The 22,836-nt window shown below is 36.9% G+C and overlaps 1 protein-coding gene across 2 annotated transcripts; it reads right to left on the reverse strand.

The window, feature by feature from the left end:
• Positions 1-450: 450 nt before the first annotated feature.
• On the reverse strand, positions 451-22,714 carry LOC140234054 (homeobox-containing protein 1-like). Of its 2 annotated transcripts, none has more exons than XM_072314135.1 (7): positions 22,591-22,712; positions 9,243-9,715; positions 6,370-6,572; positions 5,601-5,879; positions 4,661-4,756; positions 3,182-3,295; positions 451-1,363 (listed from the first exon to the last, which is right to left on the reverse strand). In XM_072314135.1, the coding sequence occupies exons 2-7, from the start codon at positions 9,644-9,646 to the stop codon at positions 1,176-1,178; spliced, it is 1,284 nt and encodes a 427-aa protein (XP_072170236.1). In that variant the 5' UTR covers positions 9,647-9,715; positions 22,591-22,712; the 3' UTR covers positions 451-1,175. The 2 variants fall into 2 exon arrangements, with proteins under 2 accessions (XP_072170236.1, XP_072170237.1); XM_072314136.1 differs by having other exon boundaries at positions 1,250-1,363; positions 3,178-3,295; positions 22,591-22,714.
• Positions 22,715-22,836: the final 122 nt, after the last annotated feature.

The raw sequence follows: 22,836 nt of genomic DNA on the forward strand, positions 1-22,836 counted from the left end.
AGTTGCCCTGCTGGGCTAGTATACAACTTGCTTGCATGCCCAGTGGCAAAGTTGGGTTGTCCAGGGGCAAGTGGATGAGTATGTTTGTAGGGACCCTGAGTTATATAAAAAATGGAAGCATAGCCGTCTGTAACTCTCTCATATCACAGCTAAATTCTTTCTGCGCAATCTCTAAAAGGAAAGTGTACAATTCTCGTGCCATTTATTTAAGTTCAGTCAAAATATAATCTCAAAATGACTTGCTGCACAGTCTGAGGTTGCAAGACAGGCTTTGCTACTTTTAAACAAAAGTCTTTTGCACAGTAAATCATACATGTACCTGCTAACTTCAGAGCTCAATATACCATAACAAATGAAAGTAAATTTTGCAACAACAAAAAAAAAAAAGAATACCTCTGTCATTAACTTAAAATATTTCAATATCAACAGATGGTCACAAAAATAGGAACACATGATGGAATAACATTTCTTCCTTCATTCAAAATAGAAAGAAAAAGAAGAAATATATTTTAAACAACATAAAAATTGACATGTGTGGTAGGTGTTTGGGTGCACATAGTGACCAGCATGATTTTATATTGGAATGGAATAAACTATCTTTATCGACTTTTTAATGACATGAGCTATTAAACGATAAGCAGCAATAAGCTACATGTATAAACAACTTAACATAGGATAGGGGCAAGACATGACAATGATTGAGAGCCAAAATAAAATTGGCCAAAATCTGTGGAAGAGATTCATACAGAACTTACAACACCTTTCATTTCCTTTACTCTCACACCAGTGGTATACTGTAATATGTCTACTTCATATTTCACTTTGGATATTTCTCAGCTGATAGTACATAGCACGTCTTTTTTCTTGCTTTCGCCAGCATTTTCAGAAATTCAACTGCATGTAATTATTGTTTCAAAGGTTATTCATTCTTAGCCATACACTGCTTTGTATCCCGTTATCATCACCGCAACATCATTTCTTTTTCTTTTTCTTTTCTTTTTTTTTTTTTTACATATGTGAATGAAATTCTACAAAGGTAACAACCTCTATGTCTTTGGAAGTAAATTTATCTACGACATACAGAATATATCTTCTTTTTTTGCAGCCTACGTGACCGATTGTCAGCGGTTTGGTGAATTCAGCGTTGGGACGTCGCCCCTCTGTGCACAGCGCCCTCACGTGTCTGCCTCAGTCTTGATGGTGGTCTCGTCATGACGCTCCTCCACCGCCTTCATCAACGTCATGATGGAGTTGTTGACCTCTACCAGCTGGTTGGCGACCTCTGTTGGGTCCTGGTGGGGGTCGTTGACCCCTGACTCCATGTGGTTCCCGATGCCTCCATTGGGGTCGTCGTCGAGGTCACCTGGAAAGACCAATTTGAGAAAACATTTACAAAGAAGTCAGGACTCATGGGTGATTAATCTTCTTTCCTGCCCAAAACTGTAGTAAAAAAAACTGCAGCATTCACAATACAGGGTCTACATATACAAGTAGGCCCACATTTTGTTTTGATGGTCCAACTCCATAGCTACAGCTATGAGTAAAACTCCCTTTCGAGGTCTTAATACAGTGAAAACTTGTTATAACGAGGCAGGATACAGCAAGAAACCTGACATGATACGCTCATATTACGAGCTCTGTTCCTATCCCTGATGTAACAAGATACCCAATATAAAGAAGAAATTTTGGTCTTCCCAAGACACATGTTGTGATGAGGTTCCTCTGTAGCACCCTAATCCACACAGTATACATAAGTAATCCAGAACAGCAGTGCAGTTTGATGGAAACACACTGCTGCCATTTGCTATGAATTTTGGTGCACAATCTTGGTTCACCACCATTCTATGACACTTTTCCAGAGCAAATTTGTTTTCTGCTGAACATTACCAATGAGCATTATCATCACTGTCACAAACTACTTGTCTTTGCCTATGCAGGGCACACACAAAACTACATACTGGGGCCTAACCTGAATCTCTCAAAGACAATAAAGAACGAATTCAGCATCACTTCTTCATGAGGTCAGCAGTCCAATTTGAGTGAGAATGGTCTAGTGGATTGCACACCAGACTTTCTATCGTAATGTCCAGGGTTCAAAATCCGTCATAACACTAGACTCCCTGTGATCACTTTATCCACACTTCCCTCTCTCATAAAATGTACAGAATGATCTATCAATATTAGATAAAAATCTGTTTCAACATTGTAACTTAATGCAATATGAAGTATGCAAAACGAGAAATGAAAGAAATAGCAGTCAAGATGAGGGGCTTCCATGTAAGTGGGGTAAATGCACTGAAGGTGTTGATCCAAATTATCATAAGAAATTCAGTCTATCTACGGAAAGCCTGAGTAAGATTGTCTTACCAGCCAATCTGCTTATCTGCCAGTTAATAATCCCTTGTTGTATAAATGTCTGAGCAACCACCGTCTGGTAGCATAGTTTTATTAAAGCCTTCAGATGCGTTCCTCATGATAATGATGAAGGGTATCATTTTGCTCTTAATATGCATCATGTAGTTCCTGCTTCTTGTATAAACATTCATAATGGCAAGTTCATGTTTAGAGATGTTCTTGTCATGCCGTAATGAGATAACAATGTGTTGGAAAGTACTTTGTACAACACAGCACACAGGGAAGAGGTGCTACATACAACAACTACATAAAGTATGTCCCCCACCCCCCACCCCCCCCAAAAAAAAAAAAAAAAAAAAAAAATGCAATCGGATTTTTGCATTGATAACTTCCAATATGATTAAACTGTCTCAATGCTATTTCATGGTCTAAAAATATTTTGGTTAAGTGGTCACAGAGAAATGTGAATTGTTGGAAAGCAGGTCATGGGTCTGATTCTTCCAAGGTTAGCACTTGGATGCTCTTGGGACTGCATATTAATGTGCAAACACAATGGACAGAACTTGGAGGGACAGGATTCCTGACATGCTCAACTAAAATCCTAATTTCTCTTTGACCACTGAAGCAGATGGGATGGGGTTTTCGGTAAGATGTGGGTAATATATTAAAACTTATAGTGTCATACTCTGAAATTGTATTTGGATTGATTCATGATTTTTAAAGATTTTTAAAGTTATCTCTGCAGAGGGTCCCATTGTAATTTTATTTTAGGAAAAAAGGTACAGGAACTTTTTATTGTCATTATTCCCTCAAGACACACACCAACCTGACATGTCTCCCTCGTGGGTCAAATCTGTGCTGGAGTCTTCGATGTACTCCACGGCATCTGGAAGAGAATCGTCGTCATGGGAGGCTCCCCTAGCAGCAAGAGATTCTGCCGCTGGAAACAATGAATCAGGAGAAAATGTTGAACTATCATACGGTACACAATCACGATTTATGAGTACTAGAACTTGATATCACACTTTAATATTAAAATTGTTACTGTCTTTACAGTGCATAATTTGTATTTCTCATCCAGTCATTTCATTCAGGTGTTAAGTAAATTTGTAATTTGTTTCATTAGATACATGATTAGTGGGGTCTTGAATGACTGACACATTGATCTATAAACCTACATGTGTCAATGGATTTGAATATCAATACACACATATGTGACTCTGCATCACAAAAACCACCAAAACGTCACCAGGAATAGATTCTCAGTTAAGGGCAGATTCTGGAAGAGCAGACTCTCAGCTTTAAAATGATGTACATAACTCAATTCAAATGGACTTTCTTAACATGTCTAAATAATGTAAAGAAAGTACATGCTCTGAAATGGTGTTCACTGACAAAAGAGGCTCTGAAGTTTAGGGTCTGTTCAAGTGCTTAATCTCGCTATTAAAGCTGTGCTGCGTGCAATGAATGGGACAAAAAACAGGATGTAAGCTCTAAAGCAACCACCACGAAAGGATTATTAGATTACGCTGACATACTGTCACAACACATTCTATTCATGACTAATACCAACTTTCAAAGCAGTAGCATCATCCTTTTAGACATGATTGGAGTTTGAAGTAAAGAGCATGTACATTGTAAAGTGGTTTTAAGAAATGAAAAAGAAAAGTCCACATAGACATACATTTGTACCTATAGTCACACTAGTCTACAAAAACAATGTTCTAGAAATACTGAAAAAAAAAAACATGAAATTTCCCATTTGTTTCATGACTCTTTTCTTTCTTTTTTTTTCCGTAAAAGAAAATATATTTGCAGCTAAACATTCAAGGCAGCTTGCTAACATAAGAGCAAGCAGAATTATGTCAGTGGGTGATATCCAGCTTTGCGTATCCCTCTGTTTGGATTTGATGGATTAAACTTTGCGGTCACTTGGACCTTCCCAAACTGCAAACTGGTCGATTCCATAAACTTGACTCCAGCACACAGTTGCCTGGGATTTCTCCACCTTCTCAGCTGATCACTATATTCCACCAAAGTTATGTCCCTTCATCTATACATAGATTATGAAGATCGTAGGCCTTGACCATTGATTTTGAGAACTGATCTTTAACTATCAGTGATCTTTGACCCCTGGCAACCCCAAGATTTAATATATCGCATAAGACAACCTTCAGTGCAGAGCCTAGACAATTTAAGTTGATGCTAAATGTACTTCCAAGCTGACCAATCAGGGGATTGTCCTTGACCATTGTGATCAAGGATTTGACCGTAAAATGCTCTGGTGCGGGGACATCGTACTTACCCATTCTCTTCTTGCGGTTTGCGTCTTTCCGCCTGTTGGCAAACCAATTGTACACCTTGCTGGGATTTACTCTGTTGTGCTCTGCGATGTCTTGTCCTGCATTGAAAAAAAAAAAAAAAGTGGAGAAAAATATAGGGTCATTCACATGTGAACACCAACTTTATACATAAAATCATGGGATGACAGAAAGTGTCTCCAGTGGTGAACCCATAGTCCATCCCATACTTATGGTGTCTGTGATAAGCACACTGGCAAGTGGAAAAAAAAAAACATTTGAGTGAAAATGCAACCCATGATTGAGATTGAGATCAAGGTCTAGTCGTCTGGATGTAACATAAACAGTAAAATCAAGCAAACAGAATGGGGGAAAATTTCACTAAAGTCAGTCAGAATATTTAAAAGTTTTGAAAGATAACCTGCATTCACAGAACTGAGTAATCAGTTTCAGTTTCAGACACATAAAGAGATCACATTGTGATCTCATAAGTCTCTCATTTACTTCCATACAAAATTTTAGGTTTAGTGTTCGTTTGCTTTGATAATATCCACCATATCAATTTAATTGTCAGTAATGCAGCATTGCTGTATTGACAATCTGTAAAGGGGAAGGGGTCACGGTTGCAGAATAAACCAACAAAAACTTCAAACTATATTTCTTTGTCTTTGAACCAAATAGAGAGTTGTAAGACAACAGCACTATCACAGTGTTTAATTTCAAGACATGATTGTGACTGCCAAGAGTGTTTCACAAGTACAGGAAAAACTTCAAATTTCCCTCACTCTCATTTGATTTAAAAAAAAACAACAAAGCACCTGTAAACTCCTACTGTTCCGTTTATTAGATTATCAATAACTATCATTGTCAACTTGAATGTGGGTTTGACTTTTTGCTTCGGGGAACTATAGCACTGCGTTCTACCAGGGCATAAGTGTAGCTCACCCGGGATCTGCTGCATGGCGTTACAGGTGTCGGAGAGGCGTACCCGCTCCAGGTCGTTGGGGTAGGGGTTCTTCTTGAAGTACGCCTCCAGCACCTTCAGACAGTTGTCCTTCCAGACGAAGCGCTCCCGCCTCTTCCCCGACACCACCTGGGTGTTGGCAGTCTGCGAGGGCGACTGGTAGGGCAGGTAGCGGGCAGTCGACCGCCGGTGGTGCTGGGAGATGATGTGTTGCTGGGGAGATGGCTGCCCATCTTGGTCCTGGAGACTATTCAGCAATCCTGAACAGACAGCAATATTTACATTAATCAGTCTGTTGTTCTTCTTTTGTTCTGTATGCATGAGTGCCAACCTTGCATGAGTCAGCATTATTGAAGTATTCTGAGGACTGAAGAGGCATTATACATGTATTTGGTGGAAAGTAGTATGTTTATTTTTCCTGCAATACATCAGTCATACGCAGAAATACAATTTGGGAACAATAGTAACTTCCATGAAACCTGAAGTATTTTTTGGCAAGAAACAGTACAAAATATTGCCAAAAAGAGAGAGGTATATTTGGCATCTCTGTACATACACTGTAATGTGACACGTATTTCATGTACTGTGAAGGCATGGCAAGAGGAAGGAAACATATATAGCATTAACCTGATGCGGACGGACTGGTTTTGCCATAACACACATTTCCCATGGATACCTGCCCAAGTATTCTTGGGACTTGTCTCCAACAGACTATTTAAAGAAAGAAAGAATTATTAGGGAGTGCTGTACCTAGTGCCTCCAGCTCTTTCCGTTTGGCCAGATACCAGCGGTAGAGCATGGCCTGGGTGCTGCGCCTCATCACGTAGCCGTGGAGCAGAAACTGGGAGATGTAGCTCTGGCTGATACCTGTCGCCTGGGCGATCTGGTTCTGGGAGAGACGATTCAGGTTCAGGAATTCCTTGATGTCCTCCTTCACATTCATGTGCCCTTTCCTGGGTGAAGAAGGAATGACTTATGCAAATTAAAGGGATGGTATAGTATCGGTCAAAATGAGGATTCAGCCTTTAACTTTTTGCAGGATGCTCACACACTACTTTATGAAATTCTATAAGGAATTCTAAGTTCATTCGATTAAAGCTGGTCTTTAAATGGCTGAGATATCCAAAAACACAGTACAACAAAGTGATCCTGATAAAAGGTGGGTGGTCCCACCTTTTATAAGGATTAATTTGTTTTAGATATCTCAGCCATTTCAAAACCAATTTTCATCAAATGAACTTTTAAAATTCCACTCATAATCATTATGTTATTTCATATTTTGTAAAAGGTTTCTTATAATCTCAAATATCATTTTTAAAAGATGGAAACCAGTAGCCCCATCTCAACCGAAACTGTACTACCCCTTTAAGTATAGTTGTAATTGAAGACCAAAAGTCAGCATGGAGGCACACAGTCGTCATACAGCCAAGCACAAGTTAACAGGAGACTGGTACTGCATGGATTAAAGTGAACAATTTAGAATTGTCTGTTGAGTTTGTACATTAATCATAAGACGGATACATACACACAAATGAAGTCTCTGACATGGTATGCCTCAGCACACGAGAACTAGAATAAAAAGAAAAATAAATAAAACATAACCTGACCTATTCATAACAAAACAATCACAAGGTTAAGACTAGAGATAATCTGTCACCTGAAGAAAAAAAAACGGAATAAAGTCTGAAAGGTTAAGTTTGCTTCAGTTCCAGGTGCGAGGAAAGCTTGTGACATTTTGGATGCTATAATGATGCAACATTTTTCTGATAAAGATAGATTTGAATAGTAATTCTATGTCCCCTCATATCTGTCTCTGCCTCTTTATTACCTTTGTGTTGTCTTTGTTGGTTTAATGTTACTAAACAGAATTGATGTTCAAGTCATTATTGTGGGCCTATCCCTTTGTAATTTAAGCATAATTTATCATTTGCAGATGAAACAAAACCCAGCATTAGTGCTTCAAAATAGTTCTAAAATGTGAATTAGGGATAGAAACAACCAAATTTGAAAAATGTAATCAGTATAATCAATGTAAAGTATTGCCAAATGTACAAAATGTGAACAATAGTTATGATAAAAAATGTTTGCGGACTACATGTAAACCATCTACAGTTATGGTTTATTGAGAAAAGTAGTGATATTTCCTTTTATTTTAGGCTTTATTGCAAAAATTTTATATGGTAGGATGTTTTGTGATACCACTGACCTACACATTTGCATCAAATGTGATATCTTGAATATTTTTCAAATCACTGCTTCCAAAGGTAAACAGGACCTTTAAGTGTTTGTTCCTTCAAAGAGCTAAGAAGAAAAGACAAGAATTATGAGACATTATATCACCCCAAGGCTGTTATCCCAGTTAGAATAGCACACTGAATATTGATGGTCTGCTAAACCTATACCTTAAAATACAATTGCAATGTGTACACCTGTACAATGCACATAACTACATTTATTATGAGTAGTCTTGAAGTACTCTATAATCTTATCTATATTTTGATGAACACCATACAAGTTAACTTTTCATAATGCTTTAATTTGTATGTCAACAATGTAAGCAAAATATGAAACTGAAATTCAAACTGAAACTAGTCAATTTTGAAATCCAGGGAATCTTTGTAATCACGATAAACATAGAGCCTATCATCTCCAGGGTACAATTATTCTTATACATTGTAGCTGTGAGACCCAGTGCATTTGTTCCCACACACTGTGGATTAACTTGTAAACATGTATGGCAAGCAAAGAACAGGTTCATGCACACTGTAAGCATTCTGCATAGTTGGTACTTGGTAGTGCTTGATTTACAGTACCCTTACAATGTATAACAAATTTGATAATCTCATAAATAGTAGGCCCTACTGTATAACTTGTTATTTTTGTGGGGGTTTAATTTTTGTGAATTTCGCAAATCACAGTTGGACCGTGAATTTGTAAAACAAGATGCAGAAATTGCAACTGATTGACAAATTGCCCTACATCGACGTAAATAAGCACTGAATTGATCAGTGTTTTTTAGTAGTAGCCATGATAAAAAATCATGGGCGTACATACTCGAGCAGGATTCGAACCTACGACCTCCTGATCACCGGACAGGCGTCATCTCCACTAGACCACCGAGCTTTCGCCCGACAGCAAGTGTTGGTTCTAATCCTTATAGCATGCAGCGGGTACTGCTTTGTTATTCAAATTCATGAATTTCTTCCGTCGAGATGTTTACATCTCGACGGAAGAAATTCATGAATTTGAATAAGATGCAGAAATGTCACCATTGCGCTAAGGTACAATGGTGTAAGAGTGTGCTTATGAAGGCCTTGTGTCAATTCACGAAAACAACATCTCGCAAAAATGTCTGTGACCTCATTCGCAAAAATATCTCTACATGAAAAAATCAGCCTCTGCAGTAATTCTTTTTTCTGGTGATATTAAGCAAGAATCAGATGCACTTTTAAACTCTATTTGAACATAATCCTTGAACTTCATATGATTGTACATGAGGATGAAGCATCAACCCTTGTGAAAGAAAAGTGCAGAAGAGAATGCACAAACAAAATATTGTTGTCATCACTTCCAAACTTTCTTTCATGGTCTACTGAAGATTCAAAGAGTGGTAACTGTCTCACCGGAAGAGTGCTTCCACTTCCTCATTGGACACGCTGATTTCATCCATCCCTAGGCGACCGTCTCCATTCTCCTGGTAGGTATGGCTACCCATGGAGGAGAGCAGCGTTACCAGGGAGGTCCTGCCGCCGGGCGATCCTTCCTCCTGGCCCAGCCCGCTGCCATCCAGGGCGGAGTTCCTGTTGGTCACCGTCAGCTGCTGCTGGGCCTGGTAGCTGCTGATTGGCGGTGAGGCGGCCGATGTCACAATGGGCTGTTCCACTCGGGGTGGGAGGGGTCCCAGCTCCGTGTCCAGCTTGGCCATGGTGTCGCACGCATGGATGATTTCATCTTTGGTCAGCCCTGTGCGCACCAATCTCCTCAGGAGTTCTATTTGCTCAATGGTGTAGCGAGGCTCACCCGCCATGGCGCCGTTTGCGATGCCTTTCAAAATGGCCTTCCTCCAGATAGTTCTTCCAGATTACCCAATATCAGTCTGCATAAGCAGTAAAAAGAAAAGCAGAGCCCCTGACACCACTCAAAATGAAAGACACATTGTAATCAAAACTTTTTTCTGAATTGATGGTTATTACAACTGGTCATTTTTCAGTGGAATGTAGTAAATACAGTTCACACCACAAACTCATTTTATACAGTACATTTTTCAGTAGATGTACATAAAATTTATTTTGAATTTTAATTCCTAGCCTTTGCAATTCTGTTTTCTTTGGTTTCATTCTTTTTGTATAATAATGAGTTTCCCTTTACAGCAGTTCAACCATTAATGTCTTTAAAGGTAGGGAATCCCATTTGTATGCCTCAAATGAAGAGTTGTATAAATACAGTGGTATGTTGAAGAGAGTATCATTTTAGAAACTCTCATAAAGTATTGAAAGTGGAAGGTAACATTTAGTACATTTTTATTGACCGTTAGATTTTGAATTGAATTTTTTTCGGGGCTCACCGTAAATTCCAGTACATTACTAGGCTACCTTTGCAGACCCATGCACTGCATGTGTGTCCATCATGTATATTTTGTGAAGAAAGTTCATCAATACTTACAAACATTTCTATATACATTCTTGCCACACACTCCATATGTTATTACATCAGCTCTTATACTTTTAGATTTGTGTTTATAGATAAAAAAATACAGAAGACTGCAACAAAAAGGCTCAAGTGTGGCTGACACACAGAACTACTGAGTAGTTGAGTTTTGTGCATTATTCAAATTGTAGATAACTGTTGACTTCCAAATTTCTCAGCAGTGGCCTAAACAAGTCCCCTGAGGTTCATATTTAATGTTTTGCTGCATTTTGGGAGGTCTGTAAAAGATATCCCCTACCTTTAAGGAAATTAAGAGAAATGTTTGATGCCACCATGTCAACTATATTCAGCAAGCTCGAGCCTAAACTTGATGCACCAACCTGTAACGCCAAATGCATTCCTGTGATGTTTATCAACAGTACCAGAATTCAAATTCATGAATTTCTTCCGTCGATGTAGGGCAATTTGTCAATCAGTTGCAATGAAGTACTAGAATTTATGATCATATCATATTTCATAGGGGTCATAAAGGACAAGACATTAAAGTACAGTGTAAGCTGTAATCTCCCCAAAACTCAAGAATGGATGATTAAATTTTCACCAAACTTGCAGGGTGTGTTAATAATGAAGCTGAGAAAGAAAAAAAACAACAACTAAATTTGAAGATCATGAGGTCAAAGGTCACAGGGTCATAAAAGTCAACGAAATAAGATTGATCTCTCAATAACTCAACAATGGATGATCAAATCTTCACCAAACTTGCCTCTGAAATACATTGTGTAGATCCCTGATATGTCCCTTTCCCTCTAAGTTTGTGTTGAAGATACTGCTTATAGGTCCTACGAAATGACAAAATTCAAACCATGGCTGCTTGGTGGAGGTCTGCTCTCCTGAAGTGCTCCTCTAGTTTTGAGTGTGATTATTTGCACTACTTCAAGAATTAGTTTTAACTTTTAATCTGAAAGGCTACAACAGAAAGACTCAAATTCCTTAATATTGAGCGCCAAATGAAAATTGATATTTATAACTATTAAAGCAAACTACTCTGCAAGGTCACATTTCATGCAAAATAAGACAAAAACATTTCTGCATGTGAAACATGGTTCTTTTTAAAAACGTCTTCTATTATTCCCTCCTGTGCACTTTGATCTTCGGCAAGAAGATCTTGGATAAAAATTTTCTCACAAAGAAGAAACAAAGCTCACTGATATGCGCTGGTACAGGTTACATATTGCTTTGTTCATGCCCAAAGTGTGGAACCAACCATTTCCATACAATTCTTTGATCATTACCATCTCTTCTTTTTTTTTTTTTTTCAAAATACCTTGCAGATCGTAAAATCTCTCACATACTCCCTCCTTCTCCCTTTAAAGGACAAGTCCACCTTCTTGTATTATATGTGGATTGAGTGAATTCAACAATATTAGTAGAACACATCAGTGAAAGTTTTGGGAAAATCGGACAATCCGTTCAAAAGTTATGAATTTTTAAAGTACCTTTACAGTCACTGCTGGGTGAGAAGACTACTACAATGAATGTCACATACGTACAACGATATACAATGTAAGGAAAATAAAAAGAGAATTTCACAAAACTTCGCTTTTTGAATAAAGTGCACACTTCTTCGACTTGCTATTGACGTATGTTAAGGGTAATATTATTCCCCCTGCCTTGTGAAAGAGAGAAGTCGAGTGTTCATTTGTTATGCGAGGAAAGTGGAAATACAGTGTATGTTGAATTTTCTTTATTCTTTCCTTATCTTGTTGTACACATGTGACATCACAAGCTACAGTAGTCTTCTCATCCAGCTGTGACTCAGTAGCAACTTCAAAAATTCATAACCTTTGAATGGATTGTCCGATTTTCCTCAAACTCTCACTGATGTGTTCTACTAATATTGCTGCTTTTACTCAACCCAAATGACTACGAAGGTGAACTTGTCCTTTAAGCACGCCCACAGCCGAGCAATGAACATCGATCTACACCTCACTGAATGTGCACATAATGCTCGCCACGCCAACAAAAACTTGCGAAACCGACAAACTGCATTCCTGTCTGGAGATTTTGTTTGCATGCGTCTGGTTGAATTGTTTTGATGAATTGTACATGAAAACTCCCCCCCCCCCCCAAAAAAAAAAAAAAAAAAAAAAAAAATAGTACTAGGTACATCATATCTGCAATATTTCCACACAGAAAAACTCCAAAGCAGAAGAATGAACAAAGTGAGAGAGAGAGAGAGAGAGAGAGAGAGAGAGAGAAATGTTCCGCATTGTAGGTGTACTTTAGCACTAAGCCAACGTACAAACTTATTACAATAATTGTAAATGTTGCCTATATACAAAAGAACTTTGAAAGCTCTCCCACTGCCATGCACAATGTACTTGTCTTTTTCTGTCCCACCATTGAATGGAAATCTCTCACTGAACAAAAACCACAGGAGGACAGGACTGAATGCGTCTGTCGGTTCACGCGGTACCGACAGAGGCATCGCACTTGAATGGTCTGTCGGTGACTGGCATAAAGGGAAGTTAGTGTCCTATAGCATTCCAGTATAATACCACTACTAGACACCTGTACAACTGTACAATGTACCATACATACATTATTTTGTAGCCTTTTATGTCATTTGTTTTCTTGGGCACTTAATATTCCAACAAACACATCCATTCAAATTACCAATAAAGAAGACTTCATAATCCCTAAAAGACAAAACAAAACAAAAAAATACAAAAAAAAGGAAAAAAAATGCATAACAATTTGCTCAAGAGAAGACAATGGTATTCTTTTCTCATGTTATATTCTTTTCTGATGCATACAATAGGCCCTACTGGCTCTGCCTGTTTGATGTGCAGTTGTGTTGCTGTACATTGTATTGCAAATTTTTAAAGGACGAGTTAATCTTCTTCATGTACTAGTTCTACATGCGGATTGAGAGAATGCAGCAGTATTAGTAGGGCCTACATGTACTGTACTTAGTAGCACATTAGTTAAAGTTTGAGGAAAATTGGACAATTATGAATTTTTGAAGTATGAGTTCCACGATCGCTGGATGTGAACACTACATGTACTACAGCCTGTGATGACATTTGTTTTGAAAAGATAATATTTTAAAAATTCAACATATTTTCACTTTTCTCTAGGAATAAAAGAGCAGATGACTTGCCTCTTTCAGAAGGCAGACAGAATATTATTACCCATAGCATAATGTCAGTTATAAGTTGAAGGAATGGGCACTTTTTGTCAAAAAATGAAATTTTGTGGATAATATTTTCCTTAAATATTGTTCTATACATGTGACATCATTAAAATTCTGTAGTTTATACTGTACTCTTCCTATCCAGCAGTGACTGCACAGAAATTTTAAAAGTTCATAACTTTTGAACGGACTGTCCGATTTCCCTCAAACTCTCACTGATGTCTTCTCCTTATATTGCTGCATTATCTCAATCCATATGCACATGACAGTGTATGCATGTACACTGTAATGTATGAAGGTGAACTTGTCCTTACCTTGTAAGGTTGTATCGGTTTGTATGTTGCTGTTACCATTCAAGCTTATTATGGCCACAAAATGTACACAGTACACAATGTACAACTATACAGCATTTCAATTTTTTATTCATAAAAGATGTTAATAGGAAATGAAATGGTAACTTCCCATAATAGCAACAGCCAATCAGGAAGCTGGATTCTTGTCATTACCATGACAATTGCCATTTCAGCAAGAGTTGCTGTCATATCAACTTTTTATGAAAAGGGACCCAGGTCTTCTTCAGAACCACAATCAGTGTATTTATATTTTCATTCACTGTCTAATTTCCTCCCTCTATAGAAAAAGTAACGTTGCATACATGAGTTAAAAATGAGTTAAATTACAAATGAGGGTTTTTTTGTGTGTGTTTTTTTTTTTTAGGTTGACGAAAAATTGTACAGAAAGAAGTCAGTGATCTCAGAGAATGAAGCTGCATACACATGCCGTATATAATCTGTACATATTCCCTGCATTCATTTCTCTTGTACATTATGAATAGACAGACCATTTATCAAAAGTGCATGTACGGATTGTAGAGTGTATGAAGAGTCATGTAATAGTGTCATATCCTTTGTTATAATGTGTGCACGTGTGAATCCCTATGGCAAGACATTGACACACAGATCTAAGAGTGACTCTACATGTAGTCAGACTGATGGTACCAGATGTGACATGAAAAATGAGATATCTTCTCACTGAGTTTTAAATTACAAAAACTTTTTCATTAAATCAATATTTTGCTCTCAGATTCAAACTGAAACTTGGTGAGTCAATATGCAGAAATAACAGAAAAATGATATCAACAAGGAAACAGGAATCTGCGTTCTACAGCTGTAGGCCTACAGCGGTTATGACCACAACAACGGGATATTACAAATGTATATTTTTGTACACATTTTGTACTTGAAGTGGAACTATTATACTAAAGATAGAGAAAATATGATGGATGAAATAAAAATAGGAGGCCAAGGCAGTAACATTTTTATGTGTGGGTATACAGCTGTAAATGTTTACAACTGAATATGCAGCATTTGTTGTTTTTTGATTTTATTTTCACTTTTTGGCTTAAATAATAGAAAAAAAAAATCAGACAGAATACCAAAAATTCTGAGAGAACACTGTACACATTTTGTATTCACTAGCATCTAAATAATATAAAATTTATCTACCTATCTTTGTTATATTTCATGGTGTTAAATTCACAATACGGTACATATATGTACAGCTAATGTACATGCACTGAAAATCACATTATGCTTCTTGTAAGTTCTGTTTATTTGTATTCTACACTTTGACACTTTCAACAAACATTTTTTTTTAAAGAATATTGTAACAGTTTGAAGTTAAGCAAGGATTACAAATGTCGCACAGTATTTTTCAAGCATCAAAGAATTCCTTTGTAAAACCTTGATAAGAACACAGATACATGTATACTGTATGCAGTCCTAATTGCCTATCTATCTGAAGTGAAAATCCAATCTTTGTTGAGGCCATAAGATTGAAAATGAATATTCAGTAAAATGAAGCAAAAAGAAGTTTTTTAAAGTCTCATTAAATCAGATAATAAAGAAAGAAAAGTTTTGTATATTAATGACTTGAATACCACATTCAAGTGACTACTTTACTGTTAGATTGTTTGCCGATGATTCCAATCTATTTCATACATTTCCAGTCGGAAAGTACAAGATAGATTTGAGAGAAGTAACCGCAGAATTAAAGAAAGTCCTAGACTAGTGTAATGTTAATAAAGTTACTATTTAAATTTGTCAAAGACAAATTACATGCTAATTAGAGGACGTAGACAGGCAATTAATGTGCAAGGCAGAATTCAGATCATGGATACAGATCTGCATGAAGGAGATGTTACAACTTTTATTGGAGTAGACATCTATAAACATTTGACATGGAAAAGTCATATTGCCAAACTAAAATTATGTATACGCAAAAAGGTTGGTATCCTATACCGACTGCGAAACTTTGTACTTGCTATATAAGACATTCATACAGCCTCATATCACACATGGTATCGAAGTTTGGGGGGGGGGGAGCTAAAAAAGTTGATCTTAATTCTATATTATTAATTCAAAAAATGGCACTATATTGTATGTGTGATAACATTCAGTACGTACATGACAAGGTCAAGACCATTATTCAGGGATATTAAGATACTTGATGTTTATCAACTGCATAGATTATCTATCTGTAGTTTTATGTATACATGACTTGATTAATGAGAATTTGCCACATTCTCTGTCAGAATATTGTTCATTAATTCAACATGGATATAGTACAAGGAAAAAAGAAGATGAGAATCTTTATATACCAAAGGTAAAGACGAGCTTGGGAAAAGAGTGTTTATCTTACACATTTGTACCTTGCCTGCACAATTTTTTGGAATGACCTACCAATCAAAATTAGGAAGAAACCATCAAGGTCAAGTTTTTAAAAAGCTGTCGTAGAACTTTTGTTAGAAAGTTAATGTACTCCTGACATTTTGTTAGCATATATTTTACCTTTTTAAATGTAAATACTATTTTTTTTCCGCTATATATAGACATTGTTTAATATGTTTTTGATATACAGCTGTACATGGATTAGAGATTATTATCAGTAGATTGATTACGTCACAAACTGTTCATTTAATCAGATATTTTTTCCTTTCTTTAGTACTAGAGTTATTATTAATTGGTAATCGTAACACATTACTGAACCGTAATAAAGTAAGAAATAATTATACTTCATAACTGCATAAACTGTAAGGGGCCAGACTTGACTAGCATTCATGCTATTTTCTGGTTCCTATTATCCTCGCTTTTTTATATAACTGATACGACTATAAACATGTACAATGATTGTTTTTGCATTGGATAATGAATTAATTCATTCACTGATTCATTCATAAGTTTCATATGTTTTCTCAGAACAATGATATTATATGATACATGTACATACATGTACGGTGTACATTGTAGGTTACCATCTGAGAACTGTATAGTATCTTATGCGAATTGTGATCAATGATGGAACAAGTTTCCTCCATTAATTTGTCAAAAATGAGAAAGGGGGATATACAAATTGCAATGCCCCTATAAACACACACACACACACACACACAGTCACATTGACTGTCTATAATTCAGCAACTACTGTAATCCTCCCCCATTCACAGTCACTACATGCTGCTTTAATGCAGTGACTATAAAATTTGATGCAAAGAATTAAAAACAAAAACATCTTACAGAACTTTATTTGACAAAAAGTAAAGTTCAAGTAAAGACTTACATTTATAGGAGGTGATGACATCATTCAATAATCATCTCCTCTAAATAACATAACAAGTACTCTGTAGTACATGTACACCGTAACTCTAGTTTAAACTGTCTTCAAGGGAAATGAAATGAAACTTGGATTGAGTGAATGCTGTAAACACAAGAAAATCATACAACTGCTCAAAAGCTTTTACCGGTTTTGTTCAAAGTTTTGTTGCCATCCTCACTGGATGAGAAGACTACAACAGACATTTGAGCTGTCAACGCAGGACAATGATAGTTATAAAAGAGAATGCAAACAAATACAGTGTAAGCATTCATTCCTTCCACTTGCTACTGATATGTATTCAATTCAGGGTAATATTATTCCCCCTGCTTTCTGAAAGAGATACATGCAAAGTGCTTTTATTATGCCAGAAGAGTGTGATCATATCATATGAATATGTACAGTATACCATATCATGAATATTTTTTATATTGTTGACCAAGCCTACATTGTATGGTGATGTCACAAACTTTTAATACATAGTCTTCTCATTGAGTAATGGCAGCACCAAAACTTTACAAATTCTTAATTAACTTTTGAACAGATTGTGCAATTATCCTCAACCTTCACAGTACTACTTGTAAGTGTACAATGTATAATACTGGTGCATTCACTTTATCCATGACACAGTACATAAATATGTATTTAGGTTTCATTCCCCTTTTAGGAAAATATGGGAAATCGAACACTTTCAAATTTTCCATAGTTCATGTATCTGATTCTAATGAAACTTCTACGGCCTGCTACTGTACGAGCTGAAATTTTCGCGTACAGATATTTTCGCGAATTGCTACTAGGAGAACATTTTCACGTGTTGTTAATTTCGCGGTTGTGAGGTCTAACTGTGCTTATCTGTTCAAAGGAGATTTGCGAAATTTGCGAAAACTAGAAATGTCGCTACAGCGACTGGTTATACCCCCGCCAAACAACATTTCATAAGCTTTGGTCAGAACAACATTTCATAAGCTTTGGTCAAAAAACTGAGGAAGTAGTTAAATCCGCAAGATCTTTCCTTGATCTTCTGCCATTAATATGCCGTTGCCATGGCAACGTACTTTCGGGTACTGTCGAAAAATGCGTCTTGCACATCTACAACCAAAGGCACACATCTGTACCAAGTTTCATGGAAATTGGGCAAAAACTGAGGAAGTAGTTTGCAACACAAAATTTTCCATCATTTTGGCTCATAATATGTGAGCTGTTACCATGGCAACATACTTTTTGTCACTGTCAAGAAATGTGTCATGCTGACCTATATCCTAAGACAAACATTCAATATGAATTCCATGAGAATTGGAAGAACACTGATGAAGCAGTTTTGCCATGAAGCATTTTGCCCTATATTTTACCAATAACATGCCGTTACCATGGCAACGCACTTTTTGCCACTGCGGAAATATGTGTCTTGCACATTAACATATTCAGATGAACATCTGTACCTAATTTCATAAAAATTGATCAAAAACTGCGGGAGGAGTTCGCGACGCAAGATTTGTACCCATTTTTGCCCATAATATGCCGTTACCATGGCAACGTACTTTTGGGTACTGTCAAAAAATACGTCTTGCACATCTACAACCCAAGGCACACATCTGTGCCAAGTTTTATGGGAATCGGTTGAAAACTGAGGAAGTAGTTCGCGACGCAAGATTTGTACCCATTTTTGCCCATAATATGCCGTTACCATGGCAACGTACTTTTGGGTACTGTCAAAAAATACGTCTTGCACATCTACAACCCAAGGCACACATCTGTGCCAAGTTTTATGGGAATCGGTTGAAAACTGAGGAAGTAGTTCGCGACGCAAGATTTGTACCCATTTTTGCCCATAATATGCCGTTACCATGGCAACGTACTTTTGGGTACTGTCAAAAAATACGTCTTGCACATCTACAACCCAAGGCACACATCTGTGCCAAGTTTTATGGGAATCGGTTGAAAACTGAGGAAGTAGTTCGCGACGCAAGATTTGCAACGGACCGACCGCCCGACCGCCCGACCGCCCGACCGCCCGCCCGACCGACCGCCCGACCGACCGTCCGCTGATTCCTATATACCCCCTTCAAACTTCGTTTGGCGGGGGTATAATAAAACCACCGCGAAAATTTCAGCTCGTACAGTATATTTGCTTGATTTTAAAGGGGAAGGCTAGTAATAACAGTAATGTGCAGTTTTAATAATTTTAATGGCCTGTTAACAATCGCCCCGTCACTGTACAGGCATGCTAACCTGGAGACATTAAATTGCACATTATTTGAATATGAGACCACTCTGAAGCAAATTATAATTTTCACACAACAATAGATATAATGTACTCTTAAATGAATCCCAAAAGGATTGGAACATGCATCCCCCAGCATTCCCACTGATTCCCACTGATCAGTTACTAGCCATCCCCTTTAACTGATATACTCATTCCATTTACAGAAAAGAAAATGAAAACAAAAATGTGTGGAGTGGATTTCACTTCACTAAGAAAATAAACCGGAAACAAATTCATGCACAGAAAAAGAAAAGAAGGAAACATTCTAAAAGCAAAAATCAGACATGCATTTGGGTTTAAACCTGGAAGATTACACATTTACAAGTACATGATTTGTATATGCACATGCTAAATACCATACTTTCAGAAAAACATACAATATTTTCAATGTGGCAAACTTTTTTTGGGGGAGGGGGGGGGGGGTGGAAGAAAACAAAAAGTGAGAGGAAAAAAAAATAAGTTGGAAACTCTCAGATTGACTTACACATTGTTGTACATACTGTATTATGTGTTGAGCAGAATATGTCAATTGAGGCTGTTTGCAGTCAAGACTGATTTTTTTTTTTTTTTCAAACAAACTACTGAACATGTAATTCAGTGCTTTAGTCATGTATTGGCAGGGTCATTAATGACAAGTGTTTTTTGTCTTGCGTGTTTGCTTGTTTATTTGTTTGTTTGATTGTTTGTTTGTTTGTTTTTAGAGAGGACTGTCATTTTCTTTACAATAAGTTTCCATCTATACGGTTATGTATCAAAACTCCTGAAACAGTTTGAAATATTTTACATACAGTAAAAGTACATAAAAGCTGCTATTTGTATTGATTTCAATAAGGGCCAAAAAGCCCCCCCCCCCTCCCCCCCCCCCAAAAAAAAAAAAAAAATATTGATTGGCTTCATCTTCATTGTCTTTTCTCACCTAGTTAAAGGACAAGTTCACCTTCATAAACATAAGGATTGAGAGAATGTAGCAAATAGTAGAACACATCAGTGAAAGTTTGAGGAAAATCGGACAATTGATGCAAAAGTTATGAATTTTTACAATTTTTGTGTTGGAACCGCTGGATGAGGAGACTACTAAGGCTTGTGATGTCATATGAGTACAACAGTATAAAGAAAATGTAAAGAAAATTCAACATATTTTCATTTTTTTCGCATAACAAAAGAGCACTTGACTTACCTCTTTCTAAAGGCGATGGGAATAATATTACCCATAACATATGTCAGTAACGAGTCAAGGGAATGTGTACTTTTGTCAAAAGATGAAATTTTGTGAAATTCTCTTTATATTTTCCTTATATTGTTGTACGCATGTGACATCATACACTGCAGTAGTCTTCTCACCCAGTGGTGACTGCACAAAAACTTCAAAAATTCATAACTTTTGAACGGATTGTCTGATTTTCCTCAAACTTTCAATGATGTGTTCTACTAATATTGCTACATTCTCTCAATCCTTATGTTAATGAAGGTGAACTTGTCCTTTAAAAAATAGGGCTATATTAATGCTATCATCAAAAAAAAAAAGTCAAATAAGATAAGATCAATCTGAAGAAAGTGTGATTTTCATTGTATATGTTATGTTGCTGTAGGCCATCTACATGTATACTGTATAAAATAAGAAACACATCAAATCTAATCAATTAAACAGATATTTAATACAGGTATAGGATCTATTTATTTAGAGACAAATCCAGTAAGGAAAAAAAAAAACAGTTTAACACAGGCATACCTTTATAAATGATAACGACTTTTAATAGAGCTACACATTAAAAACTTAGATCAAAGGTTACACATCATGAATATATTTAAAGGTTAATGGGAAGAGAAGCAAATATATAATCTTTCATATATATTCTCTCTCCTTTAATTAAGAATAGATTAATCTACCATTACCGGTACAAGTTACAATGTAGATTGGACATTTTTTCCTCATTTTTTTCCAATACCTTTAAATGTAACTCAGTTCATTTCCCATCATGCATTTGCCTTTATCCTACAGATAAAATCGCTGTTAATTTGCTTTTTTTTATCTCTTTCTCTCCCTCGTTTACCAAATCTCTTAATTGCTACTAGTACAGTGTACATGTACTACGTACATTCTTCGATGAGAAAAATTGAGCTCTGTTATTCATGTGTATGCGATGTAGGCGTGTTCAGAGTATAAAGGCATGGTACAGTTATTGAGATGGGTCTTCAAGTTAACGTTTTTTTTTTTTACCATTACATTTGGAGATAATGAGAAACATCTCATGAAATATGAAAGGACATACAATCCTAATAAAAAGAGGAATTCAAAGTTTATTTGATGAAAATCGGTTTTGAAATGGGTGAGATATCCGAAACAAAACAATCATAATAAAAGGTGACACCCACCTTTTATTTAGGATCGCTTTCACTTTTGTTTTTGGATTTCTCAGCCATTTCAAAATCGATTTGAATGATAAAATCATCAAATAAACTTTGAAGTCCTCTTAGAATTGTATGCTCTTTAACAATTCATAAAGTAGTTCTCAAAGTATCTCGCAAAAGTTAAAAGCTAAATTCTCACCTCAACCAATACCAGACCATCCCTTTAATTGTGTATTGTACTGTACCATAAACCGAACACAAACTCTTAGCACAACGTGTGTGAACTCGCCATGTCCCCAAACTGGCTGGCTATAGTTTACAGTACGGCAGTGCGAATCAAGCGCGCGCGAACTTCGCAAGATCCTCGCATCGCATCGCGACGATCGCGATCGTAAAAAGCGCCAGTGAAACCGCACGCCACATAATAGTGCTAGTGCATGGATAGCGTGTTGTGTGCTGTTGTACATATTCTGTACGTGTTACGTGCTTGCGCACGCATAGCGAATGGGCCTTGTGTAAATGCACGGAAGATGGCCCCTATGTATTTCTGTAATGAAAATGAAATGATTTCATCAAGATATTACGATAGCCACACCCTTACAATCTCACTTTCAGTAAGTTCTACAACATAGTGTGACACCTTACCAACATAAATATCACATCTAATTATCTAATACACCATGATTGCCATACTTCCAGCGGCGAAGATCTGTTGCAAGCCACTAACGCTTTGAAAACGGTAAACTAGTCCGCTAAAATACGACACAATAGTTGACCTGTATACCGGACACACTGGACTGAACAGCGGCGCTAGTTGAACAAAGAGGTTAGCAAGACAGCGCCTGACAAAACCTTCGATACTTACGGCAAGACTTCTGAAAATCCTGAGAAAATATCCCTTTTCTTTCGTAGCTATATCATTCTTGTTGTTTGAGTTGCAAGTTGATTACAGGCGACGGATTCGTGCCAATAAGTGTTTCGGTTGTGCGGGTCCGTAAGGTTTGTAACCCGTCCGTTTACGCGTTTACCAGCCAGCCAACCAGCGGTTTGTAAACATGGATTATGTTAATGAAAGATTACTAACCGATCCTCGCGAGTTGTCAAAGGTTAA

This window comes from Diadema setosum, chromosome 10 (assembly GCF_964275005.1).
Source record: "Diadema setosum chromosome 10, eeDiaSeto1, whole genome shotgun sequence".
NCBI classification, from domain to species: domain Eukaryota; kingdom Metazoa; phylum Echinodermata; class Echinoidea; order Diadematoida; family Diadematidae; genus Diadema; species Diadema setosum.